Source organism: Etheostoma spectabile, unplaced genomic scaffold (assembly GCF_008692095.1).
Source record: "Etheostoma spectabile isolate EspeVRDwgs_2016 unplaced genomic scaffold, UIUC_Espe_1.0 scaffold325, whole genome shotgun sequence".
Taxonomy (NCBI): domain Eukaryota; kingdom Metazoa; phylum Chordata; class Actinopteri; order Perciformes; family Percidae; genus Etheostoma; species Etheostoma spectabile.
Genome location: NW_022605585.1, coordinates 286479 through 310078, shown reverse-complemented (window position 1 = coordinate 310078; position 23600 = coordinate 286479). Strand labels below are relative to the sequence as shown.

General features: G+C 40.8%; 1 protein-coding gene and 1 long non-coding RNA gene across 4 annotated transcripts in view; one reads left to right on the top strand and one right to left on the bottom strand.

Moving 5' to 3' along the window:
* LOC116686196 (zinc finger FYVE domain-containing protein 16) overlaps positions 1-23507 on the bottom strand; it is a 30234-nt gene extending 6727 nt beyond the window's left edge. Inside the window, exons 1-13 of one of the 3 annotated variants that reach the window (XM_032511174.1) lie at positions 23107-23504; positions 21830-21941; positions 17502-17610; positions 13983-16057; positions 11755-11851; positions 5492-5668; positions 5259-5398; positions 4339-4546; positions 3728-3850; positions 2645-2800; positions 2315-2539; positions 535-617; positions 348-452 (exon numbers count right to left, since the gene is read on the bottom strand). In XM_032511174.1, the coding sequence (XP_032367065.1) occupies positions 348-452; positions 535-617; positions 2315-2539; positions 2645-2800; positions 3728-3850; positions 4339-4546; positions 5259-5398; positions 5492-5668; positions 11755-11851; positions 13983-16057; positions 17502-17571 (3459 nt within the window). In that variant the 5' untranslated portion in view covers positions 17572-17610; positions 21830-21941; positions 23107-23504. Of the gene's footprint in view, positions 1-347; positions 453-534; positions 618-2314; positions 2540-2644; positions 2801-3727; positions 3851-4338; positions 4547-5258; positions 5399-5491; positions 5669-11754; positions 11852-13982; positions 16058-17501; positions 17611-21829; positions 21942-23106 lie in introns of all 3 variants that reach the window. The other 2 variants (XM_032511175.1, XM_032511173.1) reach the window with 2 other exon arrangements.
* The window catches only part of LOC116686197 (uncharacterized), a 5654-nt gene continuing 4673 nt past the window's right edge, over positions 22620-23600 (top strand). The window contains exon 1 of the long non-coding RNA XR_004331178.1: positions 22620-22630. This is a non-coding gene — a long non-coding RNA (uncharacterized LOC116686197). The remainder of the gene's footprint in view (positions 22631-23600) is intronic.

The window sequence follows — 23600 nt, the reverse complement described above, 5'->3', positions numbered from 1 at the left end:
AATATGGCATAAGTGTCGTCTTTTCCTGGTTTTAAAGGGTGCATTACAGTACAGTGATGTCATTTTTTGAACTTACCAGACTATTGTAACTGTTCTATTATTTACCTTTACCCACTTAGTCATTATATCCACACTACTGGTGATTATTTATCAAAAATCTCATTCTGTAACTATTTAGTTAAAGCATCAATAGTCAACACTACATTATCGTATCGATATCGAAGTATTTGGTCAAAAATAATATGATATTTGATTTTCTCCATATCACCCAGCCCTAGGGGAGACAGAAAAGTATGTCTTACCTAAATGTCCTTAAATGTAAATGTATTCGTTTATAGCTCTCTCACCTCATTGAAGCTACATTTAGGGATGTCGATGTAGCTGTGACCCATCTCCATGTGGATCCTCAAACCCTCCACAACTGACAGACTGTACTGGTAGTTCCTCAGGTCCTGTGGATAAAGACAGTTTAGGAACACTGAACTATGTCAATAATGTGCATATGCAACGGTTTGCTTGTGCTTTAGTACTTACAGCCAGCAGATTCATTATGGTGTGTCCCGTCTCTCGATACACAGAGTCCCGAAAACGGACACTTGTCAGCGTAGTGGGATAAACTGAGAAAGAAAAGCTATTTAGTTTATTACCACAACATAAATAATACCTTTACTCACAAAGCACTTTTCAAAGTACAATGTGCTTCACAAAAAATACAAAGTGCTATCCCTCCAATCCCATTAAAAAAGGAACAAATTGTAATAAATTTACACAGAAGTAAGAGAGAGAAAACAAAACAACAACCACGCAACAACAAACTTATAAAAAAAGGCAAGTTTATAAAATTGAGTTTTTTGGCAATTAAAATTTTTTTTAGTGACAACAGGAAGACTGTTTTAGAGGTCTAGGTCTCTGACAGTCGGACAGTCAAATCACAGTCTCCTCTAGTTCTAAGTCTAGATCGGGGGATTGTTGAAACTGACAGAGTTTGTTGTACAATCGGAGATTGCATTCAGATGGTAAAACCTTAGTAATCAACCCATCATGAAGCTAACTATATCTATATGCTAATATATCTACATACTAATATGTCTATTTACTAAGTCTAGTATGGATGTGTTATTTAATCTGCTATGGATAAATGGTATAGGAAGAAGAAGAAAGTGTAAATGTGTTTGTGTATGTATGCATCTGTGTCTACGATGTGTAAATAATAATGTGTAGATAACTGAAGCATAAGATTTACTAAAGGATAAAAGTAGAGAAAGGGGGTCGGACCTAATAAGTTGTTTATCAACTTCTTCCAACTCCTTTTGAACATGGAAAATCTTTTGTTTTGTTTGAATGACTTTCAAGTTTGGAAGACTGTGTTAAGAAGTACATGACCTTATTTCTCTGTCATTTTAATTACATATGTATGCATGAATGCATGAGTATAAATGTTTTATAAAATGTTTGATGTTTTTTTACATGTTCAAATAAACTATTAAAACATAAACTAGAAGCCAGTGCAGGGAGGCTAAAATTGGGGGTTATGTGATCTCTTTTGTGTGATCCAGGCAACAATCTGGCTGAGCTTTCTGTATGATTTTGAAGACGTGACCGTGTTTTACTGTTATGAGTGAATTACAGTAGTCAATGCTTCAGAAAGTAAAACACATGAATACCTTTCTCCGAGTTCACAGAGAATTAATGACGTGAAAAGCAATACATGTCATCAATTAAGATATATGGAATAGACAATAAAAACATTTAAAAAAAGATAATCAAAATATTTGACATATTACTAACAATATATTGTCTTGGTGTGAGCTCAAGACAATATTAACCCTCTGTGGTTTAAGGGCATTTTTTACATATCTTCTTGAATTCTCCTTTTTTAGGGTATTTGCATAAACAAATGTTTAGTCAAAAATGTAGTCAAAATGTGAATCATATCAAAATGTTCAGAACAAACTCAGCTTTCTGTAAAGTGACGGCCAAATTTGTACCAGAGCAATGTATAGAGATATAATTTGGCACTAAAGCTGAATTTCTTTTGAAATTTCTCAAATCTCTTATTAAAACATACCTACACTCAAATTGTTTTTGGTGCTTGAAATAAGTTTACAAAAGTCTTGGGTTTACAAGAGTAGCGTAATATATGAATAAAATAGCATATAAACGTCTAAAATAACATGTTGTATCGCTTTTTGAGTAGGAGTGTTGTTAAACATTACTTGGAATCGCCGGTGTGTCTTTTGTCCTTAGAAGGTTAAACTATATCGGCCTTTTGTTTAAAGACAAAGATAACAGGGAAGTAGTGAAAGCTCCACACCATTGTATTCGGCGCCAAGCCGTAGGAGCAGTCGGAGTGGAAAGACTTTGGCCCAGGGCACCTCCAGCTTCTGGACGAGTAATCCAAACATGAAAGGCTGAGGTGGGAGCGTGAGGCCATCTAGAGGCTGACAGGTTGGAGAGAAGAAGAGCATCCCAGCGTGGTCCTTACTGCCCAAGAAACTGCTTGTGAATGTCACATTATCCAGCTCCTCCACAAACTTCCCTGTAACAGAAGATCACAACTCTGTAGTCTTTGTTTTTGTAAAAGGCAGAAAAGTAGCCTGTGTGTGTGTGTGTGTGTGTGTGTGTGCGCGCGTGTCGTTTCTACCTTTTTGGGCTTCTTGGTAAATGTTGAGATAGAGTGTGAAGAGGTCTTTTGGAAGAGTTTTTTCTTCTGGTAAACACTCCAACAAAAACACCAGCTCTCTTTGTCCCAGAGCCTGCAGCCCGTTTGAGCCAAAACACCAACACTGCCGAGAGGAGTCTGATAGACAAAACAAAAACACAGTCAACAGGGACGCTGTGGGAAAACATGCAAAGACACACATCGTTCTCATTTGTATCCAGTATCAGGGTTTCTGCAGGTTTTACCACGTCAAATTTAAAGCTACAGTGCGTAGTTTCTGTTGCCCCCATGAGGAATACTAAGTAATAACAACAAAAGTGTTGGCGCGTCCACATGATACAAGCCTTCAGTGATCGCGCACCGCTCCCCCCCACCCCTCCTTCACACAGTTGCTATTAGCCAAGGAGGACACGGAGGATAAAAAAACAAGATGGACTCTTCAGAAGAGGTCATTATCTTCACTCGAGCTTCTGTGTGGGAAAGTCACCGGACGCCACAATCTCCTGAACATAGTCAGACTGAGAAATCCAGAGAGAGTTGTGTGGAGCTGAGGGTCTTAATTTGCTTTGCAGCAACTCATTTGGCAACGGCTTGAATGTAATCATGTTCATTAATATCAAAAGGTTATGCACTAAAGCTATGAGGCTTATTCTAGTGTAATTGAGGCACTAGAATAAGCAGTCCCTCAAAATGCAGAGTCATACAATTACTTGCAAAGTAAATACATGTATTCAAATTGAATAAAAGCGACAGTGAGTAATACCAATTGGTACATATACAACAAAATAATTTTTGGAGTAGTAAAAGAGAGAACTACAACACCAAGGACTAAAAAAAAAAAACATTCAAAGTGCTGCGGGAGACTTTTAATGAGACAGGGTTACACGGACGTAGGAAAATTAAGACCTGGAACACAATACTTGACCGAATTTAATGATTCAATTAATTGATTATGAAGTTTTTTTAGACTTTTTAAGAACGTTTATATGCGACCCTGAGTATATAGTATGTGCTATGTATGTTGAAAGTATCCAGATTTATTCGAGATATATTTAACCTACTTACAGGAAACTAGTTTGACATTGACCAGCAGGTTGGCGTTGAGAACAAATGTCAGCGGTCGAGGTCCACCTTCCTCTAATAAGTGCAGAATCTGGCACGGGGCCGGGCTCTCCTCCACCAGAACATCTGCAGAGGAAACACAGCAGAGCACATTTACACTTACATGCATGAGATCCAAAACAATAGTGGGAACGATTATTACCGTGGGTGTACATTTTGTACCCTTTGATCGGACACCTTGAGGGGAAATATGTTTTACAGACTGATGACATGAGAAAACAATCTCCCCAACAATATAAGAATGGCTGCATTCACATATTTATTTTCTTCATTAACCAGATTTTATTTTCTTTAAGTATAGGCGATGATCCTAATCAGGCAAACAATACGTGCATTTAATCTCTGTGTGTTGTGATGCTGCTGTGTTGAAAGTTTCAGAAAGAAATTATAGGTCTGACCTAGTTATTTAGATTGCTATATTTCTTTTTTACGTAAAAGCAACTCAGGATCACTAAGACCAACATGTTAAGCTGCAAACACATTCGCGTAAAAGACATGCATGTCTGAAAAGGAGATAACTTACTAAATAACCAAAACTAAAATAAAAGACAAACCTCCCGCTTCCTCCTCTCCAGTGGTGATAAGCAGAGGAGGGAGCTCATCATCGTTATCTGGCAGCAGGCTGGGAACCCTCTTCACTGAAGTACCGATTCCAGAGAGCAGGGCATAGTCCCAGGGTCCGGACACCGGAGGTCGGACCACCTCCGCAGCAACAGAAGCTTCCGGGGCCGAGGAGCCACCGACTCCGACCTCTGACCCAGGCTGAAAGATGAGAGAGTCAGTGACTGTGGTCCCATTATACTTAAACTAGGGCTCTCAACTGGAGCAATATACACACATTGCAGAAGGCTGCAACACATCGTAAAAGACACTCTGTATCTGAATATTAGTAGAAAACAGCACAGTAAAATGTCATTTTATTTTAGGCGTGCCATTCAATTCATTGTTAAATTTGTTCAATAAAAGAATGTTAGAAAATATTTCCTTTCGATTGTTTTAAATTCAACGAGCAGTTTGTTGTATTTTAGCAGAATACTGAAAACAGCAGAACTGACTTCACTTCAACATCAGTTTCTTTAGTGCAAAGTAATATCGTTATTGCATATTTTTCTCATATGGTGCAGCCCTTCCTTCAATATTTATTATCTGAGCTCAGTAAAACAAACACATAGCCTATTAACCACCAGGGAAAGAACCAATTTTTACTCAAAACAAGATAACAAAGGAGCTAAAAGGGGCGTCGGGGTAGTTCACCTGGTAAAGCGGTCGCCCTGTTTACAGGCCCTTTGTATGCGTCCCTTTGCTGCATGCCATTCCCCTTCTCTCCCCACTTTCATATCTAAGCTGCCCTATCAAATAAAAGGCCTAAAATGCCAAAAATGAATCTTAAAAAAGGAGATATAAACTAAAGAACTTAAACTAAGAATCCAGTGTTTCCCTGTAGCGTAGATGATGCACAGTATCTGTGTCTTACTGTCGTTTGGTCCGGAGAGACGGCACTGAACTCCTGGGAGCTCCGGCGGCTCGTCACCGACAGCTTGGTGGTGTCTGCGACTTCTCCGTTGGGCAAGATGCCGTCAGCGAACCACACGCGCTTATGTTCCCGAGGACAACCTGACGACACACCGACAACGGAAAGTCTTTTCAAGGGTACAGTTCAGGAAAACAACAGTAAAAGTATGTACAGTATTTAAAGAGAAATCATACTGTCGTTGTTTGGGTGTTTGAGAACGGACACAGGCACCATGACGGTCGGCGGAGGGGAGTTGAGCGTGCCGGCGGCTCGAGCCTGCTGCAGGGGGGGGATGGTGCTGCAGTACTCAGACGGGACATTGGGGTTCGGACTGGGACCAGCAGGACTCATCATCCGCTCCAGGGCCTGGGCTACAAGGGCAAACATGTCATAGAGGTGTGTTAAAATTAGTTAGTTATTAGTAGATTAACTAATCCACTCTTAACTCAGATATCAGTCCCAAGTGAAGTACACTTCACTTAAAAGGTGCAGTAGGTAAAACTGTCTGTTGTATTTGCTAAAACTGACCCTATGTTAGAGTAGAAGTCGGCAATTGAAGAAGAAAAAAAGGGCAGCTGTAGCAAAAATCCACCGCTGCCTGTTCAGATGCACGCATGCTGACTTCCTAAACTAAGAAGGTAAACATAATCTCCTGAACAGCAGTTTATCATTCAAACATTCACATTTATTAGCAGTGCTTTGAGCTAAATGATGTTGATTTTTGGTATTGTTTAGTTTATGTTGTTAGAAGAAATTTCTGCCTCAATATACTAAAGTGCAAATCTTTCAGGAAAGAAACTAGCGTTCAGCTGAGACAGGCTGATCGTATACTTATTGCCAACTGTGCAAAATGGTAGCGGGGCTAAATTGATGGATGTGTATGAACACGTTGGCCGTAACAACTTGAACATGTGATATAGTAGCTGATAAGACACAATGGAACTTTATTCATTTTGAGGGAATGAGGAAAAAGGCAAATAGAAACAAAAATATAATCAATAAAGATTAACAGGTTCCAATCTGAAATACACGTTTTCACAGCTATGACGGTGTTTGTGTTGTCCCGTTGGGACACATTTTGTGTCGCCAATACTTCAAATTAACGCTGACACAAGGGTAAAGTTTCTTTGACATTGGAGAATTCTTATTAGAGGCAGACCGATATATCGGCAAACCAATATTACGCATTTCCCGGTATCGCCATTTAAAACTGCCAATAACCAATCTTTTTTTTTTTCTTTTTTTATTAATTTATCAGAATCATTTATAATGACAAATAAATGATTATCATAAATGAATATTTGAAAAATTAAATAAAAACAGACTGTCAACCATGTTATGAGTGTTGGCGTTGCATAGTCTGTCCACCAGAGGACGCTCTACAACGTCCCTGTTAGTGTTGGCGTTGCATAGTCTGTCCACCAGAGGACGCTCTACAACGTCCCTGTTAGTGATGGCGTTGCATAGTCTGTCCACCAGAGGACGCTCTACAACGTCCCTGTTAGTGATGGCGTTGCATAGTCTGTCCACCAGAGGACGCTCTACAACGTCCCTGTTAGTGATGGCGTTGCATAGTCTGTCCACCAGAGGACGCTCTACAACGTCCCTGTTAGTGATGGCGTTGCATAGTCTGTCCACCAGAGGACGCTCTACAACGTCCCTGTTAGTGATGGCGTTGCATAGTCTGTCCACCAGAGGACGCTCTACAATGTCCCTGTTAGTGATGGCGTTGCATAGTCTGTCCACCAGAGGACGCTCCACAATGTCCCTGTTGGCACGACCGATTTTTTTTTGTTAATGTGTTTTTGGTCAAAAGGACTTTAAGTTTCAGATCTTAAGTTTGCTTGTTTGTTAAGTTTGTATTTTTATTCATCAGAACTTTAATATATTTTAACGTTCCTCTGTTCTGTTACAATAAAAAAAATTATTATCATATTATTTTAGTGAGGACTCAAATAACTATGAATAACTAATGTTAGGAAAATCTGTTTGTTTTGTTATGCATTTCTGGATTTTTAAAAAATATATATTGGCCAATATATTGGCATATTAGATTTTTAAATAACCAAATATTTGTATTGGTATCGGCTTTTAAAAAAATAAAAAAATTGGTCGGGCTCTAATTCTGATACAAATCTAAAAATGAAGGGGTATCTGAATCAACTGATGAGAAGGATGATTCTTTTGTGCTCAGATATCAAAATCAGATAACTGAGAAGCTGAAGTGGAGCTTGAGTGTGAGTGTGCGTGTGCGGTGATGGTGGAAAGGCTCTACGCAGTCCATCAGTCACGTTGCAATGACCACACGGCAGTGGCAGTGATTTGTGAGCACTGTAATGACTCATATGTGTTTGGGAACTGCTTATGTGCAACACAATATACAGCAGGATATTCCTGTAGCTACATTTCTACTGCTGCCCTCTATTAAAGAAACTGTTAGTTGACTAACACTCATACGATTTTGTCAAATAATCGATTAGTTGATTTAAAGGTGCAGTAGGTAAGCCTTATAAATCTACCTTTCTGTCATATTTGCTGAAACTGACCCTACATTCGAGTAAAACTACGTGAAGCAAGTAATTTAAATTCTGGCACCACCTACAGCCTGTAGTGTAATTTGCAAAAACCCATTGGGCTTTAGCAGAAAGGGGGAGGGACTGAGACATTTTTTGGCTAAGTCCTGGATCTTTGCAATCCCACCTACAGCCTTTAATCGACAGACTTAAGTTTCTCCCCAAATAATTATGCAAAGCAACACTTTAAATGTTGCGTTTACTGAAAATAAGTATTATTGCATGAAGAAGGCAAGAGGAGGAAGCCCTTTACTTATTGTTTTCAATAAAAAACACATGAAAAAAGCTTCATTTGAGTACTTTTTTTAAAACTTTTTGTAAACTAAGCCATTTACATGGCTAATTAAAGTGAATTCACCACTAACTTTTCAATTTATATGCAGTTTACAAAGAAGGATTTGTCGTCACATTTTCCACCATTGGCGGACTTATTGTCCCTCTATCATTTGCTCAACCACCCTCCTTAAAATCAACGTTGCACCGTTTGTGCAAAGCCTGTTGATATCCAGGTCTTTCATAATGTTTAAAGTAGCTGTGTTTCTCCTTCCTAACAGGAATGTGGGCTTTTCTCCTGGGCATGCATCCCTACCCCAGCTTTGCGTTGGTTTGTGTACAACACACAGAGCTGACTGTAAACTGGAGGCTGCATGTCGCAAACTGCGATTAAAAACCTGTGCGCTGTTTACATCAAGGTCACTTTATTAATACCCAAAGTATAAGACACACACACCCACTACCCCACACACACACACACACCCACCACACACACCCACACACACACCACACACACACAACACACACACACCACACACCACACACCACAACACACACACACACACACACACACCACACACACACCACACACACACACCACACACACACAACACACACAGCAGTAGACTTGCTCATTACTAAAATAATATAATATTTCCACAGACCAATAAAAAAATATAAAGAAGGCCGTGGACCTGTACTGTCCAAAATAGTTCCAGCTATGCTTTGTAACTGTTTAAAATACAGGGATTCTGGGTCGAGCTGTGGCTTTCCCCATCAGTACTGGACCACTTCACAATTTCATTCAGACGGTTCAGATATTTTAATAAAAGCATGATAAATAGGGTCATCCAGGTGCTGTCAATGTGGAGGGGGGGGGGGGGGACAGTTTTCTCAGGCAAAACAATCACTGCTTTCCCTTTCTATCTATTTATTTAGTTTGCTTCAAACGTCAGTTTGCTGTCAACAATCGTTCTATGAGATATTTGTAGCGCTGTATACATGTCCGAAGAATGCTCCTAAAACCTAAATAATATCGGCATATCCCAGATGTCTTTCTACATTTGGAACAAGGCCTAACTCGGATTATCTGTTTACATGACTCATATCAAATGATAATAGTAAAAGGGTATGCAAGTGCAGTCAATGGCAGCTCGACTTCCCCTCCAGTACATTATTTAGTGCAGATGAATGAAGGTTTTTGCATTCAGGACAGACGTGAGTTGTTGCTTCCAGAAAGGCTGGCTATGACTGAGCGGCTTTCTCTCAATGCCATTCAATTACGCTCCCCTCAAAAAATGCCGACGCAGCACTCGTCTACATTTCATTGATTAGGGATCAAAGATCTTTATCGATCCGTTGTGTACTGACAACAACAAAAGCGCGGAGACACGAGCACATTGGGACGAAGCACGCAGTAAAGACATTACAATAGTGCAATAATGCAGACCCTTGTTAATGGGATAAAAAAGGTGTCTTGTCAGTCCCATAGTATCATCCCTACAAGGAGAGTTTCATCTCGTTTTGCAAGGAAAGCATGACAAGGCACAAAAAAAGTCAGCCAGGGCTTCAGGCAAGTAAGAAATCCCTTTGTGACCCCATTTTAAGTTTAGTACCTACATAAACAAACAAAACACACAACAGAAGTCGGATGAATTGTATCTTACCTCATCATCACCATCATCATCCCTTCTGCTAAAACTCAACCTGTCCAAATCCCTGCGAGCCTATTCCTAAGGCTGACTTTAGACACTCCCATCCCAGCATTCCTGACGTCGCACCTCGCTCTTTTCCCTGTGAGTCTACGTCTGTTGTTAGCCAAAATAGCCTGTTAGCTTTAGGCTCTGATGTGCGTGCGGTAAGCATCACATGCAGCTCACCACACTGCTCTGAGAGATAGAGAGCAGAGGGAGGGAGGGAGGGAAGGAGGGAGAGAGGTGACGGAGAGGAGAGAGGGAGGGAGGGATCGCGTCACACCACACGAGCCTCGGCCAAAAGTGGATCACCTCCTTCTTAATATAGACCACACACACACACACACACGCACACACGCACACACCAAGGACAAATGGCAGTGTCCTGCAATAACTCTCCTCCCTTTCTACTGCCCTCTCCATCTTCTCTCTCCCCCCTCTCAGTCCAAAACACCTCTCTTATCATCGAAGCAGACAAGTAAACATCAGAAGCAGAAACAATCAGATTCTTAATCTTTGTTTTTACACAACGTGCAGTTTATGTTCATAAAAAGACACATCCTCATATGACTGTTTGCTAGATGTTCAGACAGAAGTGGAAGAAAGTCCCTGAGCCACTTCGTATGGGACATTTCTTTGCGTTTCCGGTCTTAAATATTCATCAGCTGCATAATGAAAATGTTACTGGGATGTTATTAAGTTTTGATGACAACTTTTGAATTTGGTCTATTTTAAGATGACTCGCAGGTGTAGCCTGTCCCTGTGGAGGGATGAAAATACTTAAATCAATCCCACCTGTTAACACATTCACCCTCTTACTGCTTGATTAGGGAGAAAAATCCTAAATCACAATTATTTTGTCAATTTAAACCAATTCAAAATCTAATTATCAGTTAAAAATCATTCAAGGTGAAACGTCATAGACTAGCTTAGATGATCAATGATTAACCTTTTTATTTAAATGAATTTAGAGACTAGCGGTGCAACAGTCACAACACAAACAAAAGGCCAAGTTGGCAACAACAGTGCCGTCCTTTTAAACAACATGTTTTTTGCATCGGGCCGCCCAAAAGGAACCAGGAAGTAGGAACGGCCCTGCTAGCTGGGGACGTCCTCAAGGTTGAGTCCTCAAGGTCGAGCCCTGAAGGGCGGCGCTTGGTGTTTTAAGCCCCAAACGTCTCCTTCCAGGCAGCGCTGCCTGGGAGGCACTAGGATTAGGCAATGGTTAGGGTTAAGGTTAGCTGCACTGAAGGCAACGGTGGTGGCGCTGCCTGGAAGTCGACGTTAGGGGCAAAAAAACAACATCAAGCCTGAAAGGCCCTCCAAAAGCCAGCCTTCGTTTTAATGTTACATGTCCCTCCAGGTAAGGCAGGCAGGCAGGCACGCACACACAGATATAGACCAGAGAGAAGAGAGAGAGACACACCACACACACACACCACACACACCACACACACCACACACACACCACACACACACCACACACCACACCACACACACACACACACACACACACACACACACACCACACACACACACCCACACACACCACCACACTTTAATGCCCTGAACAGGCTGGAATAAAACAAATCGTCTCTGTTGTTTCTGGACATTATTTTTAAGCCATCAAACAACTCCTGAATGACTCTGCACTCCTGTTGACAACTACGCTACCTACAGAGTTAAAAATATTTCCATTTAGGAAACAAAAGGAGGAAGAACTGAAATGTATTTAGAAACTAGTCTTTGCTTAAATGTCTGTAAGAAAGATGTGGAAGTGAGTCTCAGATCAGACCAAACTACGGCCTTTATTGAGCATATAACAGAGACAGTATACAGCTACACGTGTATACAATACAAACAGGTCAAGTAAGCCAGTGGAGATACAAAAAAAATAAAATAAAATAGGGGCCTTACCTCTGTGTATGGTATCAAAGCAGACGACACACACACGGGCCTCTTTCTCCAGGTATTTCAGCTTACACTTCCTGTTGCAGCACACAGCACAGTACACCTGCCACAGAGAACAGAGTGACCAAAGACAGATATGCCACAGAGAAATTTGCATACATGAGAAAAAAAAAGAAAAAAAACAACAACAAAAAAAGACAACAAATCACGGTTTATCCGACCATGTGTGCCTGTGTAGTCCCTTAACTTAAGTAGAATAACTTGTGCCGTGAACAATAACAAACGCTTTTCTCTAATGCTGTTTTAATCACTGGACCTTAACAGACTTAAGCTCCGTCTTTAGGACACGCAGCTCAGTAGAGATCTATAGAGAAGCTGAACAAAGAACTGCTGACTCATGCTCTCTGCACCTCGTCAATCCACCGGGCTATATCTGGACCTGGGACTTAATCCGTTTTATTAAACTATTTCTGAAACACGCCACATTAGAACTTTCACTTTCATTTCACAGCTAACTGCAGCTAATCTTATGATATATTTAGCTTAAATATCCACCTGTATATTATATTCAATACATATCCAGCTGTAAATCTTGTTCACAATACTAATTATCTATATATTATATTCATAGGACAAATATATCTGTAAAAAGTCTCTTTATAATAGTATTCATCTCTATATTTATTCAGTACATAGCCATGTCCTGCACTTATGGAACCAGTGTATATCCTGCACCTGCTGCTATTGCACTTCTGGTTAGACCCAAAGTGCATTTCGTTGCCTTGTACCTGTGTAACGACAATAAAGTGGAATCTAATCTAATCTTAACCCTGAAGATTTTAATTCTATGTGAAACATTCATAAGAGTTCACTGTAAAAGACACGGACAAACTACGGTTCCCTTGGTGATATAACTGTGAAAATTACAATTGGCCCCAAGAATATTAGCTTAAAGACAGGGTGTAATAATGCATCGTGACTCAAATAAAAATCAATATAAATCTTTAAAGTTTACAACTGGTTGAGATTTTTTTTTTTTTAAACTAATGGTGATGCAATTTTTAAACATCCTAGGGCTTTAGATTATACTTGTTTTATTTCAGACTTCACTACGTCTTCTTAGTTTATTATATTCTATTTAGTTATTTTGATGTGGGATTCGTTTTACAAACCCAATTGTACTTTTTTTAAATTTAATTTTGGTTATGTAAGATAAAATACAGTTCCACACATCTGTTTTTTTGCTCGGTTTATATGAATGAAGGAACATTTTCCCATCATTTCTCTGCAGTTCAGCCTGTTGTAAAATCCTGGGCGCCCGGTTAGCTCAGGTGGTCGAGGAGAGGTTCACTCCTCGGTGCAGCGGGCCCGGGGGTTGACTCTGACCTTCACCCTCTCTCTCTTTATTTCATTTAGCCATCACACATCCAGGTAGCGATGTGGCCCGGGCAGGGGGGGGGAGGGAGGAAGCCCGCCTCGATATTAAACCAGACGCGTTTAACAAAGTGTAATCTGTCAGGTAATTATGACATTTAACCAATATTTGAGATGTGTGAAACACGATTTGACTGAAATGGTCTTCAGAAAAAAAAAGACAAAAACGTTTTTTTTACTTTTATAATTTTCCCCTTATCATTTAAAAGGAATCTACCTGTATGTGTGTGTGCTCAAATATGGCTTCTGGAAAGAAAAAGGATGTAATATGAATTAGCAGACATTAATTAAGAAGTTCACCAGCACATTGGCCAGGAGTCCTTCTTAATGCATACTATCTCAAACATCTCTCTCAGATAAGGCCGAGGATGATGGGAATGTCTTGCTGCTAGTTTGCCGAATCTCTGGGATCTCAGTTTTCTTCATTTTCAAATCATGTCGCCATCCATACTACGTGCTAACGTTGGCACCATCAAGCCGCAATGATTTGGAGCGATTGAATGCAATTAGACTGAATTTGGTATTGATGACGCTAACAATGACAACAGTAACTCCTGTGAAATTATTTGAAACTTGTCATTGAGGACTAGATTAGGACTGTATTTAAAACTGATTCTGCATTTCCAACTACACCCCAGGTGTGTCTGTTAAAACACGGACAGAGACAACTTCTCTTCTTTAAAGTAAAAATATAAGAAAAATCTACCCAAGTACTGTTACTTCCCATCTCTAACTGCCAGAAGGGTTGTTATTTAACTTGATGAATATAAGGAACAATATGTAGCGTATGATTAACAAACCTTCCCGCAGGCTCGACAGTGATGCCGCCTCTTGGTGAAAGTGAACCTCTGGTAGCAGTTCATACAGTTGGGAGCTTCAGAGTCTGGTACCCAGGCAGGCTGTCTGCTCCCCAGCTCCTCCGCTCCCTCTCTCTTCCAGTTCACAGGCCGGGCACCATCTGTGGGTGAGTCCCCGGGGTAAGGTGGGGGCTCTGAGAGTTCATCATACCCTGGGCTGTAATCCTGATGCTCCTGAGAGGCGCACATAGGGCTCAAATCCCTAATGTTGCAATGCTCCTCTGTAAGACTTGTGGGTGAACCTTCTTCTTCATTCTCCGCCGTACCGAGCGTCTGAGCCTGCTCCTCTCCTTCGTCCCCTGCTGGCGGAGATCTAGCAATGTGGCAGTGTAGCTGTTTAGGTCTTGCGCCTCCATAGGAGGGCGGCTGATCGGGGCTAATGTTGTGCTGGGACTGGAAAGTGTTGCTGGTCAAAGAATGTCTTTCCGCAGCGGAGAGTTCTGACTCTTCTTGGCAAGGAGGTCTGCAAGAGTCCTGTGACGGCGCACCAGGGTTAAAACGTCCTTCTACGGACACACACATTGTTCTGTCGCTTTCTGGAGAAGCCAGACCCTCTAGATCCTCTTGTCTACCTCGACCACAGCTCCGCAGCTCTTCTCCCACAAGCCTGCCCTCCAGATCCCCGAGAGACTCCGAGAGACTCTCCGGCTGAGTGAAATCCCGGGAGCTGCTGCAATACGAGACACCTCTACCTTGCTCTGCTTCCGTGTGCGCCTGCAGGAACGCGTCCAACTCCTCGTCCGTGACCAGCAGCTCGGCCTGGTCGCTCTCAGGCAGATATTCAAAGCCAAACTCGGGTGGATCGACTGGGCTGGGCTCCGGGCGTTCGCAGGAGGCGAGGTCTGCAGAAGAAAGGGCGAGGGGGGGGGCAGCAGGTTCAAGAGTGAGACGCTGCCCCTCCGATGACACCCTGCTGTCTGTAACGCGTTCCTCTAAACAGGACCTGTCCTCCCTGGCTTCTGCAGCTGACAGGGACAGGTCTGCCTCTGTGCTCTCAGAGACATCTACTGCCTCATCGCACTGCTCTGTGGCTCGCCCCGACTCCTCCTCCATCATCTCCGTGTTCACCAGAGCTCCACACATGGACACAGCTAGCGGCAGGCAGGATAAGCCCACTGCTTCGCTCTCTGAAGCCGCCGACTTTAAACCAACGGGAGACTCTTCCTCGCGTTGATCAGAGGCGTCTTGCAGCCCGTCCTCTTTATTCTCTGAGGTTGATGTTGTTGTTTCTTTAATGCTATCTGCTGGCAGAGCGGCCCCTTCACAGTGGTCTAAAGAGTTACCTAGCACCTGGTTTGTGCAAACCGCCTCCTCACCGTCCCGCTCCTCTTTCTCCACCAACTCAACGGTGCTTGGGGGCAGCGAATCGTCCGCGGACTCGCAGCTCCTCTCCACCGCAGCGGAAAGAATGACGTCCAGCAGACTGAGCGATGCAGAGTATTCATGGGAGTCTAAACCCAGCAGCTCGTCTGTCCCTGCAGAGGCCTGGTCGTCCTTGGCGGCTCCGCAACCGGAGCTTTGGCTTGGCCGTCCTAGCTCATCTCCGCGTACGGCGATCACAGGGCTGTCAAAGTCCACGAGCAGCAACTCCTCCTCCTCCTCCTCCTCTTTCTCCACTTCCTCCTCCATTTGCTTCTCCACCATGTCCATCTCGCTGAACGCATCGTGGCTGTTGGCTCTGACCAGGATGGCCGAGCTCGTGTCGTTCACGAGGTCGCACACCGGCTTCAGAGTTCGGTCGGGGCAGGGAGGGGCGGAGCTCTGAGCCGGCCTGCGATCCACAGAGGAGAGGAGGTCCACCCCCGTGAGAGGTTGACCTTTGACCTCTCGGTCGTCTGCGCCGCGGCTTTGACTGCTGGAGCGGTCGGGACAGCTGGTGGCAGAACCATAATGAAGCGAGTTAAGGTCAGGGAGGTTTGGTGGGACAGTGGACGCCTGGGAGGACAAACACTGGGAGCCCAGTGAGGAGAAGGGGTACACAGGAGGCTTCAGGAAAACAGATTTGCACTCAAGTTCCTCTGTAATAAAGAAAGAAAGAACAAAACATGTTAAACTCAGACGCACTAAGAAAAGGAAAAAAGATCATTTAGATATCAAAACTTTTAAATCAAATCGGCAATCGATTAGTTGATTGTTTTTTTATGAATTCCAGCTTGTTAAATGTGAATATTTTCTAGTTTCTCCTCTCCTCTGTGACAGCAAACTGAATATCTTTGAGTTGTTGACAAAACAAGACATTTGAGGACGTCATCCTGGGCTTTTGGGGAACACTGATCCATGTTTCGCTATTTCCTGACATTTTATAGACCAAACAACTACTCCATCCAACAATGTTTTAAATGGAGTTTAGAATTAGACACATAAAAATCATATGACTCAGACATTACGGTGTCTATATTGTCATATCCACCAACTTCATGTATAAAAGGCAACATGTTACATTAATCAACCCTAATTTATTCCAGTAACCTTTGCACTATTGTCTTACTTTTGACAAATGTCATTGTTGTATGTGTACACACACACACACACACACACACAATTGTCTGACTGATTTGCACTTTGTTTACTTTTGAATTGCTGTTGTTTGTATTCTTCTCCATTTATCAACTGTGTCTTCCTTCTTCCCGTGTATTAACCTCTGTCTTATTGTTTCTATTTATTGATTTTAATTGCTGTAGGAGCAGCTAAAGTTGTCAGCGCTGGAGTCCAAGAAAACGTTTCCCCGAGGGAACAATAAAGTTTATCTGAATTGAATCTCTGGCAAAGAGCTGCACAGCCTCACAGCCAGAACACAAAGGCTAAAGTGGAGCTTCTCTCCAGAGGCTGCACGAGAACTCACTGATTAAGTTTGCTCTCTGCGAGCGCCTGGGTAGCTCACCTAGTAGAGAGCGCCTATACATAGAGGTTTACTCCTTGAAGCTGCAGCAGCAGGTTCAACTCCAACCTGCTGCCCTTTGCTGCATGTCATTCCCCCTCATTCTCCCCTTTATGTCTTCAGCTGTCCTATAAATAAAGGCCCAAAATGCCCCCACTTTTGTTCCATTTATTGTAGGTTTTAGATTTCGTTTATTATTTTATTCTAGCTAAAACACGTTTTTCTTTGTGTACACTGCTGAATCTGGGTGACAATGTTATTAACATGCTTTAATTACAATAAACTAATCTGAATCTGTGCATAGTAGTCAAATGTTTATGTCTATCCTGTCCAGCTGTTCTGTGTAACTATTTCCGGCTTCTCAAAAGTGACAATTTGATGCTTTTCTCTTTTTCTCTATCACTGTAAATTAAAAACATTGTGTTTTTTGACAGAGATTGCAATTAAATGTCAACACGTGGTCTTGGAAATTGTGATGGACATTTTTCTTTTACATGTAACAAATCAATGTAATTAATGGATAAAATAGTCAAAATTAATCGAAAAAATGAAAGTCATTGTCGCAGCCCTGTAGTGGATCTTACCGGTGTTGAGTTCAAAGTCATCGAGCAGTTTGTCCAGATCACATACAGCTGCCTTGAAGAAGCTGTCCATGCTGGGCTGAAACCAAGGGCCCGTAACCCCCTACAATTCCTAAAGAGAAGAAGAAAAAAAAAAAAGACTTGTTGTAATACTGGGAGCTGAAAGTATTATCTCAAACACATTTTGCCAGTCTGATGTCTTTCCTGTTTGGGTGGAAGTGAAAATAAATCATCTTAAGAAACAAGGTCAAGGCTTGAGCATCACCCCCCCCCCCCCCCCCCCCAATACTCTCTGTACTCAAGATCCCTAATTCGCAATATATCTGTACCACACAAACTCACCCAAACAAACAACACACCAACACACAGATCCCCTGCAGACACTTCAGAAATGTGTAAAGATAAAATGCTTTTGTGGGCTACTGGACTCTGGAAGTTAGAGCAGTTGATTATTTACCTAGTTGTCAACTGTTAAATCAGTTGCTTGTAGCTCGTTATGTGTGAATATTTTCTAGTTTCTTCTCTCCTCTGTAGCTCTGTTTCCATCCACACGTTTTTATCTGAATTAAGTGATATTCAACGAAAAATCCCTCGTGGAATTTGATGAAATTTAAAGGATATCTACTCAAAAGAAATACGTCGGTCTTGTCGGATTTTTTCTTGATCGATATACGGCGTATGCGATAAACGCCGATGGAAACGTTATTTGCCGAATTAATAATGAATTGCGATTAAGTTTTAGGTCATTTTATGGTTGCAACCCGCCACAAAACAAAGAAGTTTTAGTTCATTTCCGCTCTGTTTGAACACATGGGTGTCAACAAAGACAGATGGAAGTGGACGAACGTACACTCCCAATAGGAAAATCAAGTAATGGCCGTTTGTTGTCTTCCACGTGCAGGCGGCTTAAGATAAAAAGGTTAATATTATATCAATATCCTCTTTAATTTAGAATATTGTAATAACGTGATTATGACAAGTCTTTTCCTAAAGCATTACAGTAATGTGATGTCATTTTCTGAAGTTACCAGGCTTACTAGCCTTCCTATTATTTACACACACACACACACACACACACACACACACACACACCACACCCACCACACACAACACACCACACACACACACACACACACCACCCACACACACACACACACACACACACACACACACACACACACACACACACACACACACACACACACACACAAGGGATTGTCAGAAATGGGTCAAGTTTTAGGAAAGCAAATCTGTAACATGGTTAAAAATAAACAACATTTTCTAAGAATCAGCTGCTTGAAAGGACATCACCAAACACTCGCTCCTCTAAAAATAACAGTTGCCTTTTAATAAAGAACCTTTAAATCTATATTTTACACTGTAGACGTGCAGCCTGTATCTAGAAGATACAGTATTTGGTAGTTCACTCGACTTTTAGATGATTCTGCTAATAAACTTCAGACCAAACATGGCACACAGGGCTTCAAATGCGGGTAAAAATGAACTTTTGGTTAATCTTTGTTTACATTTTAAAATTTCTAGCCAATTTGGCTGAAAAATTGGAAGTGAGGCGTCTGTCTGAATTGGCCGGCTGCTGAAATGTTTCCAGATTGGTCTGTTTTGCACCAAGACATTTGGGCGGCTTTGTGTGTGTTTGGCTTGGATATGCAGTACTAATCCTACATTTCCCATGAACACTATGTGGTGACGTGTCGTACAACCGTTGACTACGTGCCTAGCGGGAGGAGACAAGTGGAACGGAGCCAAAATAACCAGAGCAGCTGAAATTAAGTAGTTAAGTTAGTTTGGAAAAAAAAAAAAAAAGCGTGGCAAGTGGAAATCTGATTGGTTGGTAACTTTAAAAATCTACTAGCCGTGTTGGCTGGTGATCAAAACAGTAAATTTAAAGCCCAGATGGCATGCGTTAGATTATTGTCTTTAGACTTAGACTTCTCTTTATTAATCCTTTCGGGAAGACTCCCGCAAGAAAATTGAAATTTCCAGCATACGTTTTAGCAAGAAAAAAAAGACAGTATAAAGATAACAAAAATAACAGTAATAATAACAATAAGAACATTCGTCAATGAAAAGACATAAAAGACATTAACCATAAATTATTAGTTAAAGTGTCCAGGTATTAATGTAAGTCCAGGTGTGTGTGTGTGTGTGTATGTATGTGTTTATGTATCTATATATGTACTGTATGTATGTATGTATATGTACTGTATGTGTATGTACTGTATGTATGTATGTATGTATATGTACATGTATATGTACTGTATGTATGCATATGTACTGTATGTATATATATGTACTGTATGTGTGCATATGTACTGTATGTATATGTACTGTATGTATATATATGTACTGTATGTGTGCATATGTACTGTATGTATATATGTATGTATATGTACTGTATGCATATGCACTGTATGTATGTATGTATGTATATGTACTGTATGTATGTATGCATATGTACTGTATGCATATGCACTGTATGTATGTATGTATTGTCTGTATTATAGTGCCTTATGTATGGTATGTAATGTACTGTATGTATAAGTGTATGTATATGTACTGTATGTATGCATATGTACTGTATGTATATGTACTGTATGTATATATGTACTGTATGTATGTATATGTACTGTATGTATGTATGTATGTATGTATATGTACTGTATGTATATATGTATGTATGGTCTTCTCTGCCCTATTTCCTCCTCCCCCCCAGTGAGGAGGTGTAGATTCTGACGGCATGAGGGACAAAGGAGTCCTTGAGTCTGTTGGTCCTACACTTGGGAAGGAGCAGCCTTCCACTGAACCGGCTCCTCTGGGTGCTGATGACGGGGTGCAGGGGGGGGGGGGGGGGGGGGGGGGGTGGCTGGCATTGTCATTAATGTCCAGCAGTTTGTCCAGTGTCCTCCTAAAGCTTCCTGCGTTTTTTTTAAATCAGATGATTTAACATTATTTTCCTGCAACTATTGGAACTGACACAACTCTTACAACTGTCTGTGACGACTATCTCCAGATAATTAGTACTCTGTCTCTGCGTTGCTCAGTAGGAAGGTTTTGACTTTTACACACAGAGACTTTTACACACAGAGACTCTACACACCAGTGTTAATAAAGACGCAGCAAAGGACACTAAAGACCGCTAAAGTGAGACGCTTCTTTTTCCCCCCAAGTAAATGTGTTAGTTGGGTGAAGCAATGCACTGTGTTGCTACATAATCCTTCAGTTAGTCTGTGTACTGCTGTGACACACTGGTAAATATAGAAGGGAACGAGGAAGGCATCGCACTAAATACACATCTTATGGTTAATCATCACAGTTAAATATGCACTTAGACTGGAGTTACCAGTTGTTAAAAACTTTCATCTGCTCCGTCTGTACAGAGACTCCAGCTTTCATAAAACATGTTTTAAAGTTGAAATAATCAAAAGTCCCAAAGTACGAACAACACAGACAGACAGAGTAGCTCCTTTGAAGGTGATATGTTATCATTTGTATTGTGTAACTGGATCACTATTATTACTATAACATCAATATGGCTTTAAAAAAAAAAAAATCACTCAAGACATATTTATTTCAAAGGAATTAAATAGTTAATACAAAATTAGTTTGGTATTGGGCTTTTGTTATTGTATTTCTTAAAATGGATTATTCTATTCGGAGAAGTCTCTTTTGTTTTATTTTATTGTATTAATTGTGTTAACTGTAAGATTTACTTATTTGTATCTCAAATGTGTGTGTGTGTGTGTGTGTGTGTGTGTGTGTGTGTAATGAAACGTCATAATGAGTATTGTCAAAGGAAAGATTGTAGGACCCCAGGAAGAATAGCTTTTAATGTATGATGAAGCTAATGGGGATCCAAATAAAACAAAGAAACAAACTTAATATCACATTTGATTGACGTGAAGCTAAATTTAGCCACTTTATACTTCTAATGATGCATCATATTTTTTAAGTAAACAGTCTATATGAAATAACCACACAGTAAAGAATACTTTTTGTATACTTCTGAGTAAATGAAATACAAATGGCAACTAAAAAGTACTGAGAATTTACTCGTTTTATTAATGTCAAAATGACATATTGTCATATAATTGTAATTTCCCCATTAGGGTTCAATGAAGCTCATAACTTATTATTATTATTATTATTGTTATAATATCGAAGTCTGATCTCTGGACTTCGGAATAAAAACGAGATTACGATTATACCGTTTGATATTGAAAGTAAGCTACTTAGGACCTTTACTTGTTACAGATTAATTTCACAATGAAGTATTATAAGTAAATTATCTGAATACCTCCAGCATTGGTTACCTGGTAGAGATGTTTAGAGCTGTAATACCGATGAAATCACCGATCAGGACCCATAATCAGACGGGTCACAGATGCCGTGCTAAACACCCATGGCAACCGGTGTCAAACTAGTCTGCATAATATAAATACAGGACGACATTCATCATAACAGCTAGCTAAATGGCAGGGAGTGCAAGTTCAATCCACACATACAAATGTTTACGTCAGTTGACATTGAAAGTGTGCATGTGACATAATTTTGGCATTAATTGAACCCCAAAGTCCCTGTCATTTAACCCTTGTGTTGTCTTTCCGTTAACCATGAACTTGTCCTTCCAAGTCAAAATTGAAATTGAAATTTCGTTGTGCTTTTCCGATGTTTTTGTCACTTTTTCCTAATTTATTTATCACTTTTTCCATGCTTTTGCTTTTCTTCTTTTTTTTTTGAAACCTGAGCTGGTTTAATAACAGGTTTTACACTTATTCTTGGAATTCATGGTCAACAAACCTCATTTATATCACATTATACATACGTTAAAAAGGGAGAAATTATGGATTATTTTGACAAATACTTAATATCTGAGGATGTTGAGTGAATCACAGATGGGTAGATGTCAAAGTTTAGTCTGGATACTGTTTTGAAACCATTAAAAATAAAGGAATTCAGATGGTATAAGATTGAATAAAACACCCCCAAAAATTCAATGAAAGTAAATCATTAATTTTTGCCTGAAGAAGATTGTATGGAATCACCCATGTTATTTTTTGGGCAATTTGATTGACATAAATCTAACATTTCTGATTTAAAACACATTGAAATGGGTCACATTTGACCCGAGGACAACACAAGGGTTAAAGAGCTTTCCACAACTTTACAACAACCCAGAAAAGAAAGGCAGCTTGGGTGACAATTTTACAACTTTAAACATGAATGTAAATCTACTCCGTTTAACACACTTATCTTAGTTCAGGATTAGCACACAGGCTAACTAACCCAAAAGCACAACAGTGAGCTGGGGACACATTTTATAAAATCATTGACGTTAGCAGGTAACATTTCAACACAACAAAACCACTCAACACTGTGAGCTTGAGTTGTTAATTATATGGCTGTCTTACACTACTTAAGCCTCTTTAACGTCAGCCATTATTAACCAGTATGTTGTTTGTCACCTGGAATGAACGTGACTTAAGCAGGTGAGGCTAAAGTTAGCTTATTAGTTATTATTGGACGCGTTAGCCGGCTAATGGAGCTAGCTTGCTGTGTGTTAACCTGGTTTAGTTTGGGAATACCTTACCAGCACTCGTTTTAATCCATAACTCCGACGTCCTCCTCAACAACTGAGCTCATATTCCGTTTTAAAATCGGAGCAAACGTCGCCCGTGCCGTCGTCTCATTCTCGGATAAAAGGCAGTGAAAGTTGGGTTAGCACGCTAAGCTAGCTGTTGGATTAGTTGGTTTTATTGGAGATGTGTGTAAATTCCCCACTCAAGCGGCCATCTTGAACAGACAAACAGTCGCGAGGTCACAGGGTCTGGTCTGCCTTTCGCCAGTGTTGGGAAGCGCGAGAGAAAGAGAGAGAGAGCGAGCGAGAGAGACAGAGAGAGAGGGGCGGATGATACCGAGGATCCGAAGCCTGTTACACGGCTCGCTTCTGTGTAGCGCTCGGTTTCACCGGAGCTTGTCAAATGAGGAAATACCACGTGACTGATGACGTCCGAAGCTTGACGTCACTGGTGCTTCCGAAAGCACTTCTTTCTCGTTTTAACCTAATAATAATAATAATAATAA